The 16107-nt window shown below is 36.4% G+C and overlaps 2 protein-coding genes and 1 non-coding gene across 5 annotated transcripts; 2 read left to right on the top strand and 1 right to left on the bottom strand.

Moving 5' to 3' along the window:
• Positions 1–1265: 1265 nt before the first annotated feature.
• TRNAT-UGU lies at positions 1266–1337 on the top strand. The gene has a single exon. It is a non-coding gene; the product is annotated as a tRNA-Thr (tRNA).
• A 4877-nt stretch (positions 1338–6214) lies between these two features.
• On the top strand, positions 6215–8506 carry LOC109180522 (protein trichome birefringence-like 41). Its single transcript, XM_019330152.1, has 5 exons — positions 6215–6551; positions 7205–7376; positions 7546–7721; positions 7814–7975; positions 8085–8506. Exons 1-5 carry the CDS (start codon positions 6226–6228, stop codon positions 8386–8388), a joined length of 1140 nt encoding a protein of 379 aa, XP_019185697.1. The 5' UTR covers positions 6215–6225; the 3' UTR covers positions 8389–8506.
• A 34-nt stretch (positions 8507–8540) lies between these two features.
• On the bottom strand, positions 8541–11061 carry LOC109180499 (scarecrow-like protein 3). 3 transcript variants are annotated; one of them, XM_019330125.1, is made up of 2 exons: positions 10803–11061; positions 8541–10159 (listed from the first exon to the last, which is right to left on the bottom strand). In XM_019330125.1, exon 2 carries the CDS (start codon positions 10145–10147, stop codon positions 8720–8722), a length of 1428 nt encoding a protein of 475 aa, XP_019185670.1. In that variant the 5' UTR covers positions 10148–10159; positions 10803–11061; the 3' UTR covers positions 8541–8719. The 3 variants fall into 3 exon arrangements, with proteins under 3 accessions (XP_019185670.1, XP_019185679.1, XP_019185686.1); XM_019330134.1 differs by having other exon boundaries at positions 8541–10157; positions 10823–11061; XM_019330141.1 differs by having other exon boundaries at positions 8541–10161; positions 10824–11061.
• Positions 11062–16107: the final 5046 nt, after the last annotated feature.

Here is a 16107-nt window from a genome sequence, read left to right as displayed (position 1 = left end):
CAAAGTTCTATTATATGATTTTTTTTTTTTTTTAAAAAAAAAAGAGGGGACGGGAGTGTAATTAACCACAATATTATAAGTTTGACTCCATGTGAAAGCGACCTATATGGACCCTCCTAAATGAAGAATGCCATCAAGTAAAGGATTTCTTCTCTAGTCTCCTAGAAAAATTTACTGAGATGACCAACAAGTTTTCTATATCATTTTTTTTAGAATAATTATTTGCTACGGAGTAACTTTTTTTATTCATAAAAATAGTATTAGTAAAGGGAATAATTACTCATACGTATATATTTGTTTGTTTGAACCAATCAGCACTGTCACAGTGCTTAAAACAAAAACAAAAAAAAAAAAAAAAACAAAAAAAAAAAAAAAAACAAAAAAACAATAATAATCCTCATACGTATATGTTCGTATACGAAACTCATATGGAGAAGGCTTTTTCTTCCAAACCTCTATATGTTTGTTTGTCTGAACCAATAATAATCCTCCTTCGTCCTTCGATTCTAGGTAAGGAATTGGATTACATGTGCATGTCAAGTCAATAAAAGTATTTCACTTCATCAATTTAGAAGGCAAATGACTATTAATTGATAGCTGTTAGTTGATTGTGTTAATTAAAGGGTATTACTAGTTGATAACATTAGTTGAGTATAGAAAGGTATTTGGTAAATTAACTGTTACCTGATAGCTGTACTGTTTGGTATAATTATATTTTCTTTCTCAAAAGTTAATTGAAAAAGTTGTTTTGAGCAGTTTTTTGAATTTTAACATTTTAGAGTTACAAAAATCTAATTAACCAAATGCTTATATTAATTTATTTAACCAAATCAGAAAACTAATAGTGATCAAATAAACTAAAATTAACCTATAGGCCAACTATTTTACCAAACTGGACCAATATGTTTTTAAATCAACAAAAAGAGGGGTGAACTTAGGGTCTAGGAAACTCATCATTCGCTAGCCTCCCAACGGGGATGCCCAAGACATCCTCGTTCATTTGTCTCATAATATTTATTGAGGATAGCAAAGATAACCCCATCTATCTTCCCTGTGGCACGCAAGTTTGGTCATCATGTCCACAACTTGATTACGGGTAACAAGGGGGTAATTTGCCTCTTTTTTTCTTTTTTCAAGTTTAATGGTTTATTAATTTAAAGTTTTCTGGGATTCAATAGACAAATTGCATTGTTCTACCAAAAAATTTGAATACTTATTTCACAATTATTCTTTTAAAAGCAAAATAAATTATTTTAAATAACCTAGCCTCTATAGCGTAATGGTAGTGCATTTACTTTGTAAGCAAAAGGTCGTGAGTTCAATCCTCACTAGGGGCTTTCTACTCACTTATAGTTGTGAGAATTTATCAACTACAAACTAATCTCATTATTATACATGACTAAGGTATAAAAATATTATTATAAAACAATACAATATTACTATATGGACAAATTAATAATTTCAATCCAAATATTAACAAAATTCTAAAATTAATATACAAATTAAAATTCATAATGGAGGTGTCGTTCAAACCATCATCATTAGCTCTTTCTCTCTCTTTCATCGTTAGCTCTTTCTCTCTCTTGACTTCTACCTCACTCAATGGCACAGTACGAACAGGGAAGATTTTACACAACGTAACTATCAATTGATTACTTGTTCTTTTACTATTAACAACGCACTAGCCAATGATCTTGTGGTCTAGTGGCACGCAATGGCTCTCCCAAATGGGAGATCATGGAATAGATAATGCAAAATGCACTACTTAATTGAAATGTTCTCTTAATGGTTAAAATTAAGATATTATCAATTATCATATCAAACACTTACTACTATATAAGAAACGTAGTTAGTAGCAAATATATGACTTATTTTCTTATACTTGTATAAGAGTCAACATCATGTTTAAATAATAAGATATTGTTCTCACCCTCCAAGTTTTTGCCTAATAATCCCTGCCTAGCACTTGTTAATCTCAGCTACACAGCACGTGAACAGTACCAATTGTTAAGTGTTGGGTGGCCAAATGTTTTACTACCTTATCAACTAATCAAATTAATGAGAAAATTACATTTTTGGTCCTACGACTATATGGATCGTGTTAATTTTAGTACTTGACTTTAAAAATTAATAATTTAGTCCTGTAACTATGCAATTTTTAGCACATTTGGTCCATTCGGCCAAATCACCAGCGAAAATTCACCTGAAAAACATTACCCATCTTAAATTATTTATTCATGGAGTAAAATGGTCATTTTACCATTTAAAAATTTTGCAAGACGGCCAATCAAATGAGGCCAAATCAAGTCGACGGAAATCAACGGTGAAGCTTCTCGTCATAGTCATCGCCATGCTCATTCTTGCACAGATTGGTCTTGCTGGATTTGCAGTAGGCGCAGTCGCCACATTCCCCGTTGAAGATCGACACCACCAGGTCTCCGGCCTCTATTTCCGTCATGCCTTCTCCCACGCTTTCAACCACGCTACCCCTCATGTCGTCCAACTTTCAATATATATATATATATATATATATATATATATATATATATATATATATATATATATATATATATATATATATATATATATATATATATATATATATATATATATATATATATATATATATATATATATATATATATATATATATATATATATATATATATATATCACAACAACATTACTAAACGGAATTTACCCAAAGGCTTCTGGCCAAGAATTTGAGGAAAAACACGTCGAGCTTGGTTCTGCAAAACTCAAATAAATTCACTAACTTTGTTTCACACTTTCACAAACTATCCAAGAACAGAACAGAGCATCGATAGTATGTACCTCCCCATTCCAAGCATTGAGATCTGTGTCGCATACTGAAGAGAAAAGGATCTTGATTCGCACCTCCAGCTTCTGAGGCGGATCCACCAGCACATCCTCGATGATCAGGGGCTGGCCAAGACTGTACACCACGACAGCTTTACAGGTAATGATCTTGCCAGCAGTATCAGCCCAAATGGAGAAGCCATGAACAGAGTGGTTATCCAGAATTCCGCAATACAGATTGTTTTTCGAAACTGAAATGAAGCAAAAAGTTTTGAGGATGTTTATTTTTTTTAATGGATTCCAACGGCTATATATGTTTTAAAAGTAGGGAAGACCCTTCTCTGCATGCTGTATGTATAATAAACGTGGCGAAAACATCCCGTGAAACCTCAGACACCATGGCAGCTCCCCTGCAGATGAAGAAAGAGGAACAACAACAAAAGCATTATATTGGGTTTTCGATCTTCTTCAATTTCTCCATCACAAATGATACTCGTGATGAAGAACTCTTGGATTTGTCGAGTTTATTCTTTCCCCCCAGCTTCTGTTTTGAATTCCCAGAAACGCCTTCAAATATCCAGAATCATGGTTGCTTCCTTGTTTCAAACAACCTTAGCCCCAGAATTCTTTGACTTTTTCTTGTTCTTTTTTAGAGCTTCTTGTCTGCTATGCTGCTTCCATGGAGTTTCTTCCCCTCCCCTTCAGGCAGCGAGGTAGTCCGGCGGAGAAGCAGAGTCGGAGTTGGAGTCGCAAACCAATCGTCCAAGAGGGCACTGGTACGCGGAGAAAAAGGAAGAACGCGAAGAAGAATGAAGAAGGAAGCAAATAACTTCCCCCCCTTTTTTTTTTAAGTTAAATTGACCATTTTGCCCACACTTATATTTAATTTAAAATGAGTAACATTTTTTCGCCGAATTTTCGCCGGTGATTTGGCCGGAAGGACCAAATGTGTTAAAAATTGCATAATTACATGACCAAAATTGTTAGTTTTTAAAGTCAAGTACTGAAATCAACACGACCCCTATATTCATAGGACCAAAAGTGTAATTTTCTCTCAAATTAATTTTAGAAAACCTTGCAAACGCACTACCACTATGCTATAAAAGCCTAGCAATTAAAAATAAGGAAAATTGCACTTTTTCCCCCTGAGTTATATACCTATAGCATTTTTTCCCCCTAAATGATTGAAGTGGCTGTTTTTCCCCCTGAAATGTTAATTGGACATATTTACCCTTAAACTAAATATTTAATTTATTTTTTTTCTCCAACAAATTATGACCATAATTTGGTTCAAACTAAACAAACACTATAGCAACTAAACCGAAATATTCCAATTACAATTTAGAATCGAAATTCGATATTTAGAGTTTGTTAAAATCGTGAACCGGAACGGACGGTTCATGTTCCGAATTGAAAAAATAAAATACATTTATTGTTGAATTTAGACTATTTTAAAATAAAAAATACAAATTTAAAATAAAGACGGTTCAAAATCGCGAATCAGATCCGGAACCGCCGGTTCACGATTCAAGATTCAATTTTTTTGATACATAATTTTAATAAATTGACATTTAAATATTGGGTTCTAGATCTGAATTATAACCGTAAACTATTAATTCGATTGCTTTAGTATCCGGTTCAATTCAAACCGAACCGTGGTCATCCCTACGTATACGCAATAATTTGTTAGAGTAGTAAAATAAATAAAATGTTTACTTTAAGGGTATAAATGTCAATTTAATATATCAGGAGGGGGGGGGGGGAGGAAAGCACCACTTTTAGAATAATTGAGGGGGCTAATGTGCTTACCTAAATAATTGAGTGAGAAAAAGTGCTATAAGTATATAACTCAGAGGTAAAAAGTATCATTTTCCCTAAAAATAATTTATCTTACTTTTACTCCTACTAGCTATTCAATCAAAAAAAATATTTAAAAAAAAAAAGGAATTAATAATGTTCAAATTAAATAAGCACTTAAATTAATTTTATATTAGAAAAAAATCATAAAATTTAAAATTAATAAACCATTAAACTTGAAAAAAAAAAAAGTCAATTAACCTCTTTTTTATTGAAATCTAAAAGTGTGAATATTCAATTCTAAAATTGTGAATATAGAGTTCTGCAATTGTGATATAGAGTTATACAATTGTGAATATTGAGTTATGTAATTTTGTATATTGAGATCTAAAATTATGAATATTCAGTTCTAAAATTGTGAATATAGAATTCAAAAATTGTGAATATAGAAGAACGAATTCTGAAGACAAACTACAAAGAAGAAAGTAATTTTTATTTTTTTTTATTTTTAAATTTAGACGGGATTGTTTTGAAGCAAAACGATACCGTTTCGTTTTGGACGAGGTCCGAGTCCACAACATGATTTGCTAAACAGGTTGGCCTGGTCCACGAACAAAAATTATTAGTCAAATTCTGCTTGTAGTATAAAACAGGCTTGCCCTAACCCATCTATCATATTGTAGCAAACGGACGAGTCCAATCTGGCCGAAAAATTATGTTGTGGACTCGTGTCCACAATGCATTGTGGACACGAGTCCAAAACAACGTCATTTTAAGAAAAAACGTGGCCTTTCAGTTAAAAAAAAATTAATTAATTTTGTCTTGCCGTTAACGGCATTAACGGCGTTATTCGTTTGTGGCATTATGAATGTACATTTATGGAATTATGAATATACAGTTATGCAATTATGAATGTACAGTTATGAAATTATGAATGTAAATTATGATATTATGAACACAGAGCTCTGACATTATGAACTTACAATTATGAACATATAATGATAAAATTATGAACATACAGCTCTAAAATTGTGAACATAGAGTTTCGAAAATTATGAATTTACAGTTATTGAATTATGAATGTACAGTTACGGAATTATGAATGTACAGTTATGCAATTATGAATGTACAGTTATACAATTATGAACACAGAGCTTTGACATTATAAACTTACAATTATGAACATATAGTAATAAAATTATGAACATATACTCTTATAACAAAGTAGTCTGAATTTTTTTATTTTTATTAAAAAAAAAAAAAAAAAAAAAAAGTGGAAGAGAACAGTGCCACTAATGACACCGTTACCGTGTCCAGCATGCATGTTCCTAGCATAACAGTTGGCCGAAATGCGCCTAGTTTGTATTGAACTTTTTGAGTTACAAGTTCAACTCTCAACAGTGACTTATGATCTTTTTTTTATTATTATTATTTGATTTACCCAATACACAACTTGGTGCGTCTTTCCACATTATTTTATCTCAAAATGAAAAAGAAAAAGAAGATGACAAATTTTGATGTTTTATTTAATACTATCATTCGTCCTGCATGTAAGCCTTTTCCTTGCCTTAAAACCTTAAATAATACAGCGTAATCCTCTTGTAGCCAATGCCATCGTCCTCAAAATTAAACACATCCAATATGAGAAAAAGGGTGTGCAGTTTGGTTGGCGCAGCCATTTTCATGGTTTCTACATATGCATGTTTCTTGTCGGAAGCACATGGCGACAATAATAAGCGTACGAGGAAGAGGATGAGCCACAGTAGTTCTTGTAACATGTTCGAGGGAAGCTGGGTTTTTGACGATTCATATCCTCTGTATAACTCCGCAGCCTGTCCCTTCATTCGCGACGACTTCAACTGCCTCAAATATGGACGAACCAATCTCCAATACCTTAAGTACAGATGGCAACCTAAAGATTGTGACTTGCCCAGGTACCTTCTTATTTGTCTAGATGCGCGTGGTAAACCTCATTCTTATGTAATAATTCGTAAATTACATATATGTAAATTGCACGTACTAGAAATATCACGTGTGATAGTTTGACAAGATTGACTAAGAGGTGTAAATAAGAATCAAACTCATACTCTACTCACTTAGTGATCACGACGTAGGTCAAATTCTGATTGGTCTGATAGTGATGGTAAAATCAAATGTCGTATGCAAAAAATACAATGAAAATCTCACCAAACTAAACCATATGTAGTTGAAATGTCAACAATTTTTTAAGATATTAACATTAGAACGTGTGAGATAGATAGATATAACGAACTAATAAAAACAATTAAGGTAATTCTTTACCCGCATGGACAGCTCAACTACTCATAGAGGTGAAAAGTTGGAAAAATAATCAGGAATCGAGTCTCACCAGCGGTAGTGTGGGACCAACCTCTCAAAGTGAGGGGTGGTTCCTTGTGCGCAGTAAGCAAAAGTCTAGCTTCTGTGGTTCATGTTCAGTTGAGTTACCATGATTTACATCCTCACAAATGCTCTATTGAGTCGGGGTGTGGGGGCCTTAGGATTGGGGTTCAACCTTTTTGGAAGAATTAAGGTAATTCTTTTTTACTTTTTGTTTAATCATTTGTAGATTTGACGGAAGAGATTTCTTGACGAGATTCAAGGGCAAGAGGATCATGTTCATTGGGGATTCCATAAGCTTAAATTTCTATGAATCTCTTAAATGTTTGCTCAACGCTGCAGTCTCCGATGAGTCAAAGTCAAAATTGGGGACAAGAGAAACTCACAGCAACTATCTAAAGGTATACACGGGATAAACCTCATCTTGAGATTTTAGCTAAAAATAAATTCAGTCTAGGTTGCTCAAACTAAGAAGGGCAATAGAGCGCTCCCAAGGCTATTTGTTACAACCTTAATACTTATAACCCATAGATTCTGTTGCTATGTATAAATAGGTGCTCCTCTTTGCAGGATTATGGAGTGGAAGTTAAAATGTTTCACACTAATTTCCTAGTAGACATCGAAAGAAAGGACATTGGACGTGTACTAAAGCTGCACTCCCTTAAACATGGTCCAGAATGGAAGCAAGCAGACGTTCTGATCTTCAACACGTGGCAGTGGTGGGGGAGGAGAGGGCAGGGACAGCCGTAGGATCTGCATGCTTTAATCTTGACAACCTCTTTCTGGGAGATTAAGGTAATTAAACTAGTATAGTTCTCAACATTATTGTTTTTTGCAGGTGGGACTATATTGAACAACATGATGGCAAGGTTGTAAAGGACATGAACCGAGTTGAAGCTTTCAGTGCAGCTTTGGATACCTGGGCAAAATGGGTTGAAACTGAAGTGAATCACACCAAAACCCATGTAATCTTCCAAGGTGTAACTCCCTCACATTACAAGTAAGAATAATTTTCGGGACGAGATTAATCTGGTCGAGTTCAGCGGGCTCGCCTAATGGCCTTACTGCATACATGTGAGTTCGAACTCTGACATTATATTCTTCGACAGGGGAGCGGATTGGGGCGAGGCGGGAGTGAAGAACTGTTTGAAAGAAACCAGGCCTGTAAAGGGTTCAACTTATGCAGTTGGGTTGCCAGTGGCAGAAAAGATTGTGAAACAAACCCAGAAAAAGATGACCAAACCATTTTACTTGCTTAACATAACCAGACTTTCTCAGCTCAGAAAAGATGGCCACCCTGCAATTTACAGTGGATTAAACACCATGGATTGCACACACTGGTGCCTTGCTGGTGTTCCCGATACCTGGGCTCAAATTCTCTATGCACATTTGGTTTCAAGACGAGGGAAATGATATGGAGTGTGTTAAAGAGTCCCACGTTGAAAAATAAGAGAGAACATATGGGTTTATAAGACCATGAATTAGACTAGCTAATTGGTTGTGTTCAGTTTTTTAGTCTGGTTTGGCCCATGTGCATTACAGCCTGATTTTGTTATAGTATCATAAGATAATTTGTAGTTTTTGAATATATATAATACAATTCCTATATATGGTTTGCAGTCTAAAATGCATGATTCTTTCATAGGCCTACAATGGAAGAATTGCAATAATCCAATCCTTTGTACAGGTAAAAGAACAGGATGAAAAAGAACAACAATGTGTTTTAATTATTCTGGTATTAACATTAGCTGTACCTCTGAAATCTCCAGGCCGAGACTGAAAAGAGGGGTTGATCTTGCCAGCAAATGAGGAAACACCCATCGTGATCTTTAAGGTTGTATCCGTCGTAGTTATGGCTGTGTAACAATCTCCTCCCTTGCATCATGATATGATAGCTCAATCCCACCTTCCTGAAACCAGCGAGCTCGAGTCTTGGGATCCATTTCTCGAGCTTTTCGTGTCTCTCCTTTCGTTCTAGTCCCTCGCAGGATATGATGTTCTTGATCTCCTCCCCGTACACCATCTTCTCGATCTTCTGGCGCTCGGGTGATGCTCGTGGGATGGTGGATTCCAAGCAGTCGAAAAGGGCTGCGTAGAAGTTTAAGGCCTCCATGGTTCTGTCCATGAGAGTTAAGCCGTTGTGGTTTGCTTCTTGCTCGGTTATGACCATTATCTTGGGGGAGAGGCTCCAGAGGGAGTTTAGGAAACTCGTCATCTTTGGTGCAGTGGCTAAAGGCGAGGAGGAAGTGGAATCCGGGCTGGCACCGTATGGATTAGCCACTTCTTTCTCGAGGAAATCGCCTAAAGTACGAGGATTCACCTGCAGGATTCTATGCAGATGGAGAGAATTCGAGTGCCTTGACACCACCGGGGGGGTGTTCCTCTGCAGCATTTCATCCTCGAATGCTAAAAAACGATGCAGCTGAAACACCGAGCTTATTGCAATCGCTTCGCCCATCTTCACGGGCAAACTCTCGATGCTGAGGCTCTCCAATCTGCTAACTACAGGATTAAACTGAAACGGGATATCCAGCTTCTCTGCTGCCTCGTTTAACTGGTGTGCCATCTGCTCCAGAACCTCTTTATGCTCGTTAATCCCCGTTATCCTCAAATGTGGTGGACCTTCGGGGCGAACACTCATCGCCTGCAGAAGACTAATCCACTGTGCAGGCTCGAAGGCGTTAAGATCAATAATGTGCACAACTTTCTCCCCTTCCATCGCCTCCATGATAGCCTCATTCGTGATCACATACGACAGTCTTAGGAAAGGACAAACCTCAAAAAACATCCTCTGCACAACATTTTCATCAGCTGCAGATGTTACTCGGGTCGAGTTTAAGGCCTTGTACAGCCCCGCCCAGCCTTTAAGGATGCGGTCAGCAAGCGCCTCGTTGAAGTAGGCAGCAACTCTCTGCATCGAATCGCCATCAGAAGCAGCGAGATGCGAGATGTGCTCCAGGACAATGTTAGCATTCTCAATGTTCCCAGCAGCAACATGGTTCACACATGTGACCAGAAGATGGACTAGGAACAATCCCCGTCGCTCGGACCTCATCTCTCCGAGCCAGGGATACGGGGACCCTATTCCAGGCGAGAGCGACATCATGGAGAAGTACTGAAGTGGCGACGAACCAATCGAAGATGAACCCTCCTCTTGGACCATAGCTACCATGAATTGAACCACCTGGGTTTTCACAACATATATAGCTAAGCATTTTTACTGTCCAAATGGTGAAAACTTCACTAGCATACTTGTTTATGTTGAGCATTTAACCATTAATGTGAAATCCAACTATCAGCTTAGGCTTTTAGTTGGGATGGAGCACATGCTTCAATTGTTTCAGTTCTCATCACTTCAAATTTCAACTTGTTTCCACCTAATGCATCATAACATTCTACAAACAAGCATGACAACCAACTACATCACGACTCAACAAAGTTCACCCGGGGCCCGTGCCCGAGGGTGTGCACTAGTAAATCCCGCCTTGTGACCCTAGCCCAGCCAAGAAGGCTAATAGGCTGTTCCGGCTGGGAGTCGAACTTGTAACCTTTTGGTTACCAAGTTAACAACTGGGGTTTGGCAGGCAAAAAAAGGCTAGTTTTCCTGGTGACTCAACTTTTTCTAACATTCCCAAAGCTTCATAGGGTATGATTTTGCAGAAAAGAAACATTAAAGCTTGGATAGATAAAGAGTTTTGTAAAATTTGCAGAATTTAAGATGACATAACAGACAAAACCAAGAATTAACAGGGATAAAGTGAACTTGACTTGTTTTCTTGAATGCATAACTGAGAAGGAACTGGGGATGGGTGGGGGGAAATACTTACTCCAATTAGTTAAAATACCTTTGAAGCAAATGAAGAGCAGTTGAAAACCCAGAATCCTGAAATGTCCCAAGAGAGTGTTTGAGACAGATATATCCCAACCAGGAATATACTCAAGCACCCAGGAGCACTCAACCTAAGGAAAGGAGTTTGTCTGGGCTGAGGAAATGGAGAAGTGGGTCAAAAAAGAGTGGAAAACACAACAGGTCATGGGGACATTTTTTTTTTTTTAATATATTAAGTTTACAACTTATACCAGACTAATTCTAAGTCTCTAGAACTCTTGTCTAGTCACCCCTTTTCTGTACACTCAGCACATAAGGGGTCTTCATCACCTCTGATGTTAGTCTCGATCCCACACTACTGCTGGAACGAGACTTTATGGTGTTAAGTCGAACCAACTGAGCTAGTCCCACGGGACGGGACGGGACAGGACATTTTCCATGGGTGCTTGGTTTGTGTAAGTAAACAAGGGGCTATATGCTAAGATTTGTTGTCCTTAGTGAATTGGGGTGTCCTTTGGGGGCTTCAGAGGAAAATGGAATTTTGTGAAAACCAGAGCCCATCTATCTATCTCCCCAGAAATGGCCTTGTCAGTACATGAAGTGGATGGGAATAAGAGCTGGCCAGGCTTGGTGTTATTCTGCAGAGCAACACAAGTCCAAGGATGTGTAACCAAAAGAAAACAACATCTTGGGTTGTTGGTTAGTGGGTGATAGTGGGTATTGCAAGGGGAAAAAAACATCCAAGAAACCCATGTTTTTGTCCACTTGTCTCAGGCATAGACCATCCACTTAGTACCCATTTTGTTGCATCAAGACAACAAAGACAAAAAAATACAAGGTGGTTGTGGAGAGAAAACACCAAAAGTTGATGAAGCACTCAACTTTTGGTGTGATGGGTCCTTGGATGCTACTGCCTGGATTGTATGACCTTTAAAATGTTGTCATTATAGTGGCATTAATTATTTTTATTGCTTTCTCTTATTATTTTAATCTTTTGTCCTAGATATGCTCTTCACATCATATGAACTTTGGGTACACGACAAAAACGTACTACTCTTATTTGTTTGTACTCTTCTTTCTTTTTTTCTTTTTTTTTGAAAAACTATTTGTTTGTACTTTGTAGTGTTTAGTCTTTCCTTCTTTATTTTAGAAATTAAAGATCACCCACCCACCATTGGAGTGGGGAGGCTTATGGTGGCTAAGGAGATTATTCCAACCTCTAGAGCACAAGGAGAGAACATACACACATAAATTAAACCTTTTTTTTTTTTTTTAACTATAGTATTCGCATTCTGGGGAATGAAACTAATTCAGTTGAATCTTGGTCAGATTCCATTTGAGATTGTTATTCAATTTTAAAGAATTGAAAAGCAATTAAGCAAAATAGTTTCAATACAACCTAACGAATATCAATAAACCATATAACATAATTAATAAAAAAATTGCGAGAGGGGATCAAATGACCGTACCCCTAATCCTTAGCTTCTTCCCTTCACTATTGCAGTTCTCTCGTAGTATTGTTGTATATACACAAGTCTCAAGTCATTTTCACTTGAACGAGCACTTCTTTTTTTTTTTTTAATGGAAGAGACTCTGTAAGGCACTATAGGCTAGCCAAAAAAATGGGTAACATCAGAACCATACATACAAATTAAAGGAATAGATGAGAGAATAGATACAAAAAGGCAGGGGCCCATGGTGAGCAGATCAGATCCATCCAAGCAAGTGGAAGCAAGCAACTGCAAGTGATGATGATGAGCAGATAGGATAGCACATTCCAGCAGTAGCCAAAAATGAATTGAAGGGGGGAAATTAAAGCCAGAAAAAAACATGTAACAATGAACAAATTAAACCAGGAATAGAAACTTGTGCAAATCCTGATCCAGCCATGGAATGGAACAAGCTATTCTTCGTGCTACTCCACGCAGCAATATAATGTAGCTAGATAGCAAGATGCATGCAGGTTAACCTCAGGAACACATGCATTCTTGTGCAATATGTTTCCGCATTCATAGTAACAAGAGTGGAATGGAAGAAGATTGCTAGAAGAGCTTGTTCATTCAAGAAATAGAATAGCGCCCTCATGAGCTCGTTGCACAGGTTTTCTTACGAGATATTATATAATTATGTATTTAATATTTAGGAAGCAATCTCAGTTATGTTAATCAAATTGTCGATCGGTATTCACCTATTCCGTGACCAAAATGTTATAAGTTCAATTTTTTGTGGGAGCAGTATATTGACCTTATATTCAGAGAGTAGTCAAATTGTTGACTTGATTGGTAATTACAATGTTATTAGTTTGACTCCGCTATTAACCTTTTTTGTTTTGAGTCAATCAAACTTAAGTTATTTTACCTTCTTGTAGTCATTTGTTAGTTAAGATTACATGACAGGATTTACACTATGTATACATTCTAATAATGGCTACGAGTTTTATTCAACATTAAAAAAAAAAAAATGTTACACTTGATGTTATCACATCTGTGCTTGTTTTTATGGTTATTTTGAATCATCACAGTAATTAAGCTCTTTAATTTTGCTTATTTAATACATGTTTTCCTTGCTATTATCATTTAATTATGGTTCGCACTTGTTTTGAATATTTTACGGTGTTTGTTAGTGTTTTTGAACCATTTTAGGTCAAAGATATGACCAAGGGGAGTTCAAGGATGAGTTTGGAGCAATTTTGGATGAGTTCGGGGCCCAGTGGTCGAAATTTTCCAGTAGCTAATTAATTCGCGCACAGGAAGTCTCGACGCGTCGAGAAAATTCTCGACGCGTCGAATATGCGTCTGTTTCTGGGATAAAAACAGACGCCTAAAGTGGCGCGGATAAAAAAACAGACGCTTAAAGTGGCGCAGCTGGGCAAAATTCAATACAAGCGCGAGATCTCTTTTCCTAATATCAATTGCGCGGATTTCAAGGCTCATATCTCCATATTAAAAGTTAGCAATTCAAGGAATCTTCCAAATTCTACATATCATTAAAGACGACAATTTCTTTATTTAAATATAGGAATTATAATTTGAGTCCAATTTGGTACAAGATTCCTATTTCATCTCAACTTTGTACCCACTATAAAATCCCTCCTTCCTCAACCCTAATGGGAGGACGGGGACCGAGAGAATTCAGAGATTCTTGGAGACAAGAAGGAGAGAAATCAAGAGCCACAAGTTGTCTTGGGAAGCAAGAAGAAGACTAGGGAGATTTGGGAAAATCGTCTGGTTAATTCTTGTACTCTTTTGATGATTTGTATTTGCTATGTATAATTTAGTCATGCTTGGCTAAATTCTTTAGAGATTCTTGGGTAAAAGTGTTTATGAACCTATGTGCCTGAGCTCTCAGTTTCTTTAATATATTATTATTTGGGTTTAATACTTGTGTTGCAATCGTGATAATATTGTTTGATGCTTGTAATTAATGGCCATAGTTACTAGCTTCATAGCCATGTTTGTGTCACCAATGGGAGTTGGGGCATAAATTAGGGCACACACGATTGCACCTAATGGTTGGTCCTTGGGAAAGGGAAACTTATTAGAGGAAGTTTATTCTAGATTGTTGCCAATCGGGAGATGGTAGTAATTAGGAATAATTGAATGCTGATCTTTGATCTTATTGGGTGTTTAAGCCATGGGAGTGGAAATTCACTAAGAATAGAGATTACGGGAGTAATTCGATTCCACTTTGCATTCCCACACAAATCTTAATTCCAAACTAAATATTGCAAACGATAATTGGCACTAGGTGATTATATACTTGAATCCCATGAATCTCAACTTCTCTCTAATTGTTTTCAAAATCCTGAATCTCTGTTTTATTTTATTTATTTTATGCCAATCAATCATCTAAGTAATTGTTAGGATTAGCTCTAATGAATAAGTTAGTAATTAATGCTTGATACAACCACTTCCCTGTGGATCGATAACTCGTACTCCGAGAATTATTTGTTTGCAAATATACTACGCATCAACACTATATAATGTTAACAATTACACACATTTTTAAAAAATACAAAAAATTTTGTTACATTTTTTTCTCAAATTACATTAAGAGCATATTCGTTGGATGGAAAAAGTGTTCCAAGGAAAAAAGTTTTTTATTTGAATTTCAGAAAAATGAAAATTTTCCCTGTTTAGTTCATGGAAAACTTTTTCGATTTTGCCCTTATTACTTTTATTATCATTATTATTTTGTAGTGGCATTTTAATCTGTATAATCATTATTCTTTACTATTTCAATCCCAACCAAATAACAGAATTAATATTTTTGATAATATTTTTTCCACCAACAAAACAATAGAATCTTCTTAGTAATTTCTTTTTGCATTAAATTTTATTTCCATTTCCCTCTAAATATTTTCTAAACCAAACGGGACTTAATGATATATTTTTTTTTTGAATACTATTGACTTTATTAAATGATGAGAAAAATTGTCAAATAGGCCCCTAAACTTTACCCCAAAGGTCAATCAGGCCCCTAAACTTTAAAAAAGTTCAATTAAACACTTAAACATGTCAAATTGGGTCAATGAAGCACAAAAACAGGTAAATGATCTGTTATTACAGGTCATTTTAATTCCGGCGACGGATTCCGGCCACCGACAACATATTTCGGCCGTCTGGTCGTCTTCCCCGCCTTCTCCAGTGGAGAAGACGACCAGATCTGGTTGCCGGGAAATGTCGCCGGTGGCCGGAATCCGTCGCCGAAATTAAAATGACCTGTAATAATAGGTCATTTACCGAGTTTTGGGCTTCATTGACCCAATTTGACATGTTTGAGTGTTTAATTGAACTTTTTTAAAATTTAATGGCTTATTGATCTTTAGGGTAATGTTTAGGGCATATTTGACCATTTTATCTTAAATGATAGTATATGTTTTATACTTTTTAAAAGAGCAAATTACACTTTTGGTCCTATGACTATAGGGGGCGTGTTAATTTTGGTACGTGACTTTTAAAACTAACAATTTAGTCCTTTAACTATGTTTTTTTAGCAGATTTGGTCCTTCGGGCAAATCACCAGTGGAAATTGGTCGGAAAAACGTAAACTTTTTTAAAAAAGTTATTCATAGGGGCAAAAACGGTCATTTTACGTAAAGCCTGTCCGACGACGAACTTGGCTTCTCGAGATCGGTTGACGGTGGCGACTCCGACACCAGTTGATGGCCTTCTAGCAAATGGCATTGATCGACAAACACCCTCCCTTTCACACAACTCTGCAAATCCAGCATGTGCAACGGCGTAGATGAGTGGAAATTTTGCCTTCATACTCGAAGCTCAGGATGAAGAAATTCTCATCTT

This window comes from Ipomoea nil, unplaced genomic scaffold, assembly GCF_001879475.1.
Source record: "Ipomoea nil cultivar Tokyo-kokei standard unplaced genomic scaffold, Asagao_1.1 scaffold0188, whole genome shotgun sequence".
Lineage (NCBI taxonomy): Eukaryota > Viridiplantae > Streptophyta > Magnoliopsida > Solanales > Convolvulaceae > Ipomoea > Ipomoea nil.
This window is presented reverse-complemented; position numbering and strand designations above follow the sequence as displayed.